The 8,359-nt window shown below is 40.2% G+C and overlaps 1 protein-coding gene across 1 annotated transcript; it reads left to right on the forward strand.

The window, feature by feature from the left end:
• Positions 1–1,699: 1,699 nt before the first annotated feature.
• Positions 1,700–6,153, forward strand: LOC119361649 (tau-cadinol synthase-like). Its single transcript, XM_037626784.1, has 7 exons — positions 1,700–1,834; positions 1,979–2,240; positions 2,724–3,096; positions 3,528–3,746; positions 4,157–4,292; positions 5,225–5,473; positions 5,825–6,153. Exons 1-7 carry the CDS (start codon positions 1,724–1,726, stop codon positions 6,116–6,118), a joined length of 1,644 nt encoding a protein of 547 aa, XP_037482681.1. The 5' UTR covers positions 1,700–1,723; the 3' UTR covers positions 6,119–6,153.
• The last annotated feature ends 2,206 nt before the right edge of the window (positions 6,154–8,359 follow it).

Genomic DNA, 8,359 nt, shown 5'->3' on the forward strand with positions numbered 1-8,359 from the left:
TGCTCTCACTTTCCATATCTAAAACCGGTGTGTTCGCCGATCCATTCACATAACGTACCGAAACCTACAGCTGATGCAGCAAACCTAAAGCGTACACCACATGCATACGTTTTAGAAGCCGCCATCATCATCGAACCACTGACCCATCTTAATGAAAGAGATCGGCATCATCCTTGCCAGTACGGACATCCGTCGATGCCACCACAGCGCCCAACGGCACCACCTCACTGTGCATAAACTGCTGAGCATGTTGCGGTCGCCGCCGGTACACTGCAGCACCATGCCGCGAAGTGCCACCCACCGACACAGCTTGAAGTCTCTGTAAGATATGTTGTGCACCTGCCGAACAGGCATGAAACAGCGTTAGCACCTATCGGGCAGGCATTACATGACATCTCCACTGAAACTCCGTGCAAGATGTAGCCGCTCCACCTCCTACCTCTGTCTGCCAACGCTGCTCCACAAACAATGCTCCCAAGAGAGAAACAACACCGTAGTGCCGCCATCGTCCGATTTGGAAGATCAGATCCTAGGGTTTCCCCCGGAGCAACACGAGTGGGTCGACAATAGTTACATGACGATGCTATCATCAAGGTCACGACGCAAAGCGCCGCCATCTCCCACCGTCGGCTTGATTTTCACCGGTAACTATGTCTCCCCGACTCGCAGCTGGGACTAGATGACGGATCTCGAGATCCGACCACTCAGCCTTAGGCCAACCACCTCCGACGCAGGAGATGACCACCACCGCCAAGCCCAGGGTCGCCGCCCCAGGCGCCCGCGTGATGCAGAACAAGAGTAGGAGTATGACCGCGATCTGAAGCCGAACCGGAGGTTGAGCGGTTGTAGCATGGAGGCCGCCGCCACACCCTAGCCGGCGTTGTCAGCCATCATTGCTGAGGAGACCAAGATGGGATCCGCTGCATCGATCTTGATCCTCTGGTGTGCGAGGAGAAGGCCACCCCCGCCGAGCCGCTAGGGCTTTGCCCTAGCGTCGTCTCCGGCGGCTGCGAAGAGGAGAGCGGTGGCGGCGCACAGGAGCGGTGTGATGGATGCAGAATAGGTAGTTATATACTCCCTCCATTCCCAAATATTTATCTTTCTAGACATTTCAAATGGACTATAACATGTATGTATATATATTTTTAGAATGTGGATTCACTCATTTTTCTTTCTATGTAGTCATTTGTTGAAATCTGTAGAAAGAAAAATATTTGGCAACTGAGGGAGTAATAGGTAACTCTGACCGACACATCCACATACATTTGAGGTGCCGGATTAAGTAATGTGCTGTGGCTGTAGATTCCTCCCAAAGGAGCCTGGGCCATGCAGCTCGTACGTGAGGACAAGATGGAGCAGTGAACGGGTAAGAGACGTACAGAAGGGCCGTCACCCAGCAGGACTTTCGGTCTCTCACGCATTCCACAAGTGGAAACTAGGGACGAAGACGACTGACACCCAGCAGGCTTTCGCTCTCTCACGCGTCCCACGAGGGGAATCTTGGGAGGCAGACAATTAACACCCGCGAGGCTTTCGCTCTCTCACGTGTTCCACGATGTTCGTGTAGTCCAAAATACGCTAGACCTTTTAATTTAATATTCATGATAGGCTTAACTTTTCACAGACCCACGACCAAACAATTCGTTCGACTTCTATTTATAGGCCACACATGCATTCAGGAGCTTCCAAAAGTAAAATTAAGCTCTCTAGCTAGCTACCTCTCATGGCGTCTTCCTCTCATGCTGCTGCCACCCCGGAGACGAAGGAGCAGCTAGGCTTTGAGCCCTCGTCATGGGGTGACTTTTTCATATCATACGAGCCACCCCCACCCAAGGTAATATAAAAATATATGTAGTTGGGTTTAGAACTTCTCATAAGCACGCACTACGCACGCAATCTTCTTTCTTCGCTTACAATTCTTTTCCATTCATTAGTCAATGGATGCTTACATATATATACATATATATATGAATGGCAGAGGTCGGAGGAATGGATGATAGCGCGAGCCGAAAAACTGAAGGGGGACGTCAGCCTGTTATTTAAGACTTGCAACGGCACGACGACGCGAATGTTCTTGGTGGATACACTCCAACATCTTGGAATAGATCACCACTTTGACGAGCAGATCCATGACTTGTTAAACGAACTCCTGGAGAGTGACTTTAGTAGCTCATCCAGCCTCCATGAGGTCGCTCTTCGATTCTGTTTACTTAGAGAGAATGGGCATTGGGTATCTCCAGGTATCTAACTACCTGCTCCATCTTTCACAAATCTAGAAAATGTCAAAAATAAATAAATAATGCCCGCAAATTATAGAGGATGCCTAATTATTTAGTGGCTAGTTAGTTGAGTTATCAATCTTGGACTAATGCTCTTTTCATATTGAAGGACGTGACATTTTGGACACTTATAGAGTTCCAAATTTAACCATTAACTTCTATACAAAGAGTTATTGGAAAAACAATAGAGTTGTTATATTATCAAACATGAATTTACACTTATTATTTTCATGCATTCAATTAAATATTTAACCAAATACTGGTGTCTTATGTTTTTGAAAGTTCAACAAAGCTCTATCCTGATGGTCAAGTTTCTGTGGACTGGATTGTGCGTTCCTGAAACAATGCCACAGATTAAGTCGACTGGCTATATCACTGAAAAAAGTTGACAGCATGTGCTCTAGATTGTACTAATTAATAAATGTTAATTTACTGATCTCGCAGATGTTTTCGACAAATACAAGGGTGAAGATGGGAGCTTTAGAAAGGATATAACTAATGATCCAAAAGGAATACTATGTTTATACAATGCAACTCATCTTCTCATTCATGGTGAGCCAAAACTGGAAGAAGCCATGTGTTTTGCAAGGCAACATCTCGTATCGGTTAATGGTAGTCTGCAAGCCCCCCTAGCTAAGCAAGTCAAACGCGCCATTCATAGAGCACTTCCAAGGGCGTGTAGGAGGGTGGAAGCGCTACAATATATTTCAGAGTATGAAGAAGAGGAAGGGCATAACCAAATTTTGTTGGAGCTAGCAAAATTAGATTTTAACCTTCTACAACATGTCCACTTGAAGGAGCTCAAAGATATTACAGAGTAGGTTATTTTCTCTCTATTTATTTCCACTAAGAAAATAAGACGAAAACTTTACACCTTTCTAGCTTCCTAATTATCCATTTCAATATATGTGTCCATTCAGGAAATCAAATGTGTAGTTTATAATTTTATGTTTTTTTACATCTACCCCTATGTAAATTACTAAAAAGAGTTTCGGTGGTAGTATGCACACAATCATCTATCATTAGCTCTTTTGTCAGACTAATTTAGTGTTTCTTTCCTTTGTGGACAGGCTGGGATGAGCACACATATAATGACACATAGGATGTAATGTTGTATCATGCAAATGCATCTGAACATAATTTTCTCCATCTGTCTCATGGATTATTCAATACAGCTACCTTTTTCTATTTAACAACATACAGTATCCATGTAATTTTTCAAAATACTCCACTAAATACAATTCACAGGTGGTGGAAACATTTTTCGGGATTCTTCGATCTAAGCTTTATTCGCGACCGTTTGGTGGAAAGCTACACTTGGGCCTATGTGTTGTACTATGAGAAAGGCTTTGAGCTCCAGCGAAGTATCACCACCAAGATGATTGTACTAATTACCACTTTAGATGACACGTATGATATCCGTGCCACCATAGAGGAATGTCAAAAGCTACATGAAGCCATACAAAGGTTTGAATAGCTTTTCCTTTGAAACTTCCATCGATCCATCAACGATTGCAGAGTTCCAAAGCATCTCCTTCTTTTTTTTCATCTAAAAAAACACTACTAGCTATGCATCCAATAACATTTTTACCTAAATTGAGCTAAAAGAAAATATAAGTATTAGCCACCCAGCGGACATCGTCATGTTGTAAGAATACTGTGAAAGTCATTGTTGTACCATAACACATGTAGTTGTTCGGTTTCCCACAATCATTGTCGCTCGCACTTACTATAATTTCGACAATGCTCAAATCGTTAATGTATAAGCTTACACATGCTTGTCACTATCCACTTCTTGTTTTGAGTGAGAATTAATATACAACTAGTGGAACACCTAATGTGTCATTTCTAACCTCTCTTGTGGAATGACCGTATAGATGGGATAAGACAGGCGTTTCTCTTCTACCCGAGTACCTAAAGAAGTTATATATCGAGCTGTTGAGGACCTTCGAAAATATTGAGGTTGAAATGCCAGTCAATGTGAATTATGATACTGCCTACCTCAAGAAAGCGGTAACTACATATATGTTTTCTGCCTTATATCTCTACTTCTATATAAGACTCGGTTGGTGACGATGGTGTGTCTGCCATCCATCATTTCTAACCATTAGATAAGCATCTGACGACCATGAGGTAAGTTTTGGCCCTTTTAATTTGCAACAATATCCCACTTCTCTACTCCAATTCACAGAAAACCCCTTATTATCTTGAAACCAACCACATCCCTCCCTCACCTCATCAAAACATCCCGAGGAATATATTTTGAGTGAAACACAATATATTTTTAGTGATATATGTATATGAAAACAAGAGTGGTTTCTTTCAAGTTTGTAGACATGTATTATTCTACTTTGGATCCGTTGCGACGCACGGACACATTGCCAGTTACTAAATAACTATCAGATGGCTTATGTTATTTGTATCTTCAACAATAGGGGAATAGACTATATATCATGGTTGATTACTTTTATGTGGTTGATCCTTTTGTTTGCTACTGTTTTGTATCGGCATCATAATAAACTAGATGATAGCCCGCACTTTGTTGTGATACCTTGTTAAAAAATATAATTGATGCTAGAAAAAAACATATGAAGCATGTGACAAAATGATATATAAAAGGAGGAACAATATTTGGATTGAAGTTAGCGGTATGACACTTTTTTAACAAAAACGTGAAGCATGAACTACATATATTTTATCCAAGCATCCAACACCTATATTAGCCATGACTATACAAAAATTGATGCAAAAAAAATTAACTTATACTAACTTGCATGAATTTCTGAGGTGGCATGATTGCATGGATAGATTAATGCAATACATATAATTATGATTACATGCATGACTTACTGATGGTTGCATGGAGGGGGTAATCAGGTAGTGTGCTATAACTATTTAGAGATGATGGGACAGTACATAACTTTTTTTTTGCGTGTTGGGTGCAGATTCAAAATCATGTGACTGGTTATCTCCAAGAAGCGGAATGGTGTCACACGAAGCATAAGCCAAGCTTTAAAAATCAGGTGAATGTGACTAGCTTAACTATAGGTGCGCCAACCGTTTGCTTGAGTATGATGGCTAGCATGGATGATACCATAATGAAAAGAGCACTTGAGTGGGTAGCCGGTGTCCCTAATGTCGTCATAGGAGCAGGAAAGATTGTGCGTTTCATGAACGACATTGCAGCATATGAGGTATGTAGTATTTTGATAAACATTTATGCATACACATATCATATACTGCATTTGAAAATGTAACTAATTAAGACTCACATGTACAACGAAATCAAAGTTTCACTCGCATTTAAACAAATAAAATTCAGTAATATTAGAGAAAAAGTCATACTACCATATTGTTGTACAAAATTGTATTTTCGTTATGACAATTTTGTGTCCATGCAGTTATTTTTATCGGTTCAATTATCAGTCAAATTTACTTAATATGTGTTGTGGATGGCATGTAATTCTGTATAGAAGAACTTAAATAGCTCTTCTACTACCAATTGGAATGCCTACTCTAAACATTCTTTATATATATATATATAGAACCGAAAGTGCAAGGGGGATGCGGCAAGCTCCGTGGAGTGTTACATCCATGAGTATGGCGTCACAGGCGAGGTTGCCATCGCAAGGATATATGAACTAATTGAAGATGAATGGAGAACTCTAAACAAAGCTCGCTTTGAAAACCATGCATTGCTCCCCGCGCTGAAGCGTATTATCGGCTTGGCCCTTAGCACATCATTGTTCTATGATAACAGGAACGATGTGTACACAGACAGCAAGCATCTTCACAAAACTATTAAGAGCCTCTTCGTAAAGCCTGTTTTGTCTGGCTAGCTAGCCACAACAGATGAATAATAAATTTTCTTATATATTTTGGGTGTATTTTATACTTCATACATATATAAGTTTAATCGAAAGAAAACTTTCAACATATGAGCATTATATTTTTTGGATATTGGATTTTGTTTCTCTAGAAAAATTGTAGCCAATTAAAAATTATCTATGTAATCCATTTTTTGCTCAATGTTTCTAACCACATATAGCATGTGGTAGCTCGGCACTAGACTTGGCGCACAACAACTTTAACTAGTAGAACACCCGTGCATTGCTACGGGCTACAACGTATATACTTTAGGGCTCATCTCTGGATTGAACTCTTAATCTAGTCTGTTACATCTATTGCCTTTTTAAAATGCACACTTTGTTATTTTTGTTGTTGGTATATCATGAATAAAAATTTGAGCTACAAAATAAAATTAACTAATTAGACATGCATGACCTTGTTATCAAGAATGATTGCTTTCATACTTTGTGGAACTGTGTATTGACACACATGTCCATTTTTCTAAAGGAACAATATTAATATTAACCAAAATCTGAGAGTTTGTACAATTCATGAATGTATGCGGGTAACATGTAATTGCGAAAAAAAAGGTCTATAGGAAGTCAATTACTAATGAGATGACATAACTGGTATGTTGATTTCTTTCGGATAGAATGCAAGATCTGTGAATGCAAATCAATAATACACGCCCACTCTCCTCTTGTGAATGTCTTCTCCAATAGGCCCTACAATCTTGATAATTGGCGCATGTTGGAATCAATAGACATCATCTTTCGCAACTATGTGGCAGCCTTGCTTACGACAAACCTACAAAGTATGGAATTAGTCAATGAAAACATCATGCAACTGAATCTTGATAATCACAAAATACATTAGTACTTTGTAGAAGAGGTTAAGTAACTACAGATTAAAACATATCAAGCTTGATTTATGCTTTTGAACTAATAATCACTTTACCATCCTCCATAACCTATACTGATATGGTATACTTGGACAATAACATACTTATTTTCTAAATTGCATAACTGAAAAGAAATCATGAACCATAGGCAAAAGAATGATGGACCAAGTATTATAGGTTAGGTAGAGCATGTGACCTTCATTAGCATGCATGCTAGTACTAATCAAAAATTGTGTGTGACTTACGACATATTATAGGAGCGCTCCTATGGGTGCTGACTGGTGGCCGCCATCTTATCATGAGATCATAGTTTCTCTTGAGTTTTTCATTTCCATTTCCATTTTCTTTCTTTCCCCTGTACAATTGGCGTGATTTTTCCCTTTCTCTATCAATGAAAACACATCTCTCCTATGTACTTTCTATGCTGCACTCATGTGTGCATTTTTAAACTTGATAAATAAACTTAAATCCTAAGGTGGAATAAATGATATATCATACAAGGATAGAAACACGTACAGCCTCAGCTTAGCTACCTAAATATATTACTTTTCTAGCTAATCATACCAAGTGATGTAACTTCGGAACATCTATATAAAGCTACATGTGATATGTAAACATCTCAACAGACCCAGACAAAAAATGAGTGGAAAAAATGCAGTAATATCTATTTTTCCGGACCTTCTGACATCACTAGCCTCATTGTTCAGAAATGGTGTTCCTTCCAACCACGATCAATAGAAAATGGATCATACTATTACACAATAAATAGTTCTAATACATAACTGAGCAATTGTTCTATTTTATATTGATATTTCAGTTATCAGTAGCTTTTGGTGGAACATGTTGCAGACCACATCAATCCATTACAATGTTAATTGGGATAGGAAGATGGAGGTAGCTAGTGATCTTCTAGAAGATGTGTGTGATGGTACTTGCTGAGGGACGTCGTTGAAGTAGTCGTCCGTGGTGGCAACTTTCCAAGCGTTGACAGATAACCTCATCCATTGGTGTCACACTGACCTATGTAGATTATGTACAGATCGCTTTGCGCTCACTGGGTGGAGGTTGCTGGGTTGATCCATTTGTGCTTGTCTCACTGTTCCATGCAACACTCGCCCCATGATTGAAATGATGCATGGTTAGGAAGATGATGGTATAAGGCACGTCGATCGGGTGAAGACTCTCCCACAACTGCCTCTTGGTCAGATCGACCGTGAGGCGCGTTCCTTGGGCCCCTCCTCTGATGATGCACGACGGTGACCGAATCGATCCCGAGGCATGTCGTTGTTTTAGATAATGCCAGCCCGGTGGTGTGGTAGGCAACGGATCA

This window comes from Triticum dicoccoides, chromosome 2B, assembly GCF_002162155.2.
Source record: "Triticum dicoccoides isolate Atlit2015 ecotype Zavitan chromosome 2B, WEW_v2.0, whole genome shotgun sequence".
NCBI classification, from domain to species: Eukaryota; Viridiplantae; Streptophyta; class Magnoliopsida; order Poales; family Poaceae; genus Triticum; species Triticum dicoccoides.

Coding starts and splice junctions, on each gene's coding strand:
- LOC119361649 (XM_037626784.1), top strand. CDS start 1,724: ATGGCGTCTTCCTCTCATGCTGCTGCCACCCCGGAGACGAAGGAGCAG. Junction 3,747..4,156: donor CTACATGAAGCCATACAAAG/GTTTGAATAGCT, acceptor ATGACCGTATAG/ATGGGATAAGACAGGCGTTT. Junction 4,293..5,224: donor CTGCCTACCTCAAGAAAGCG/GTAACTACATAT, acceptor TGTTGGGTGCAG/ATTCAAAATCATGTGACTGG.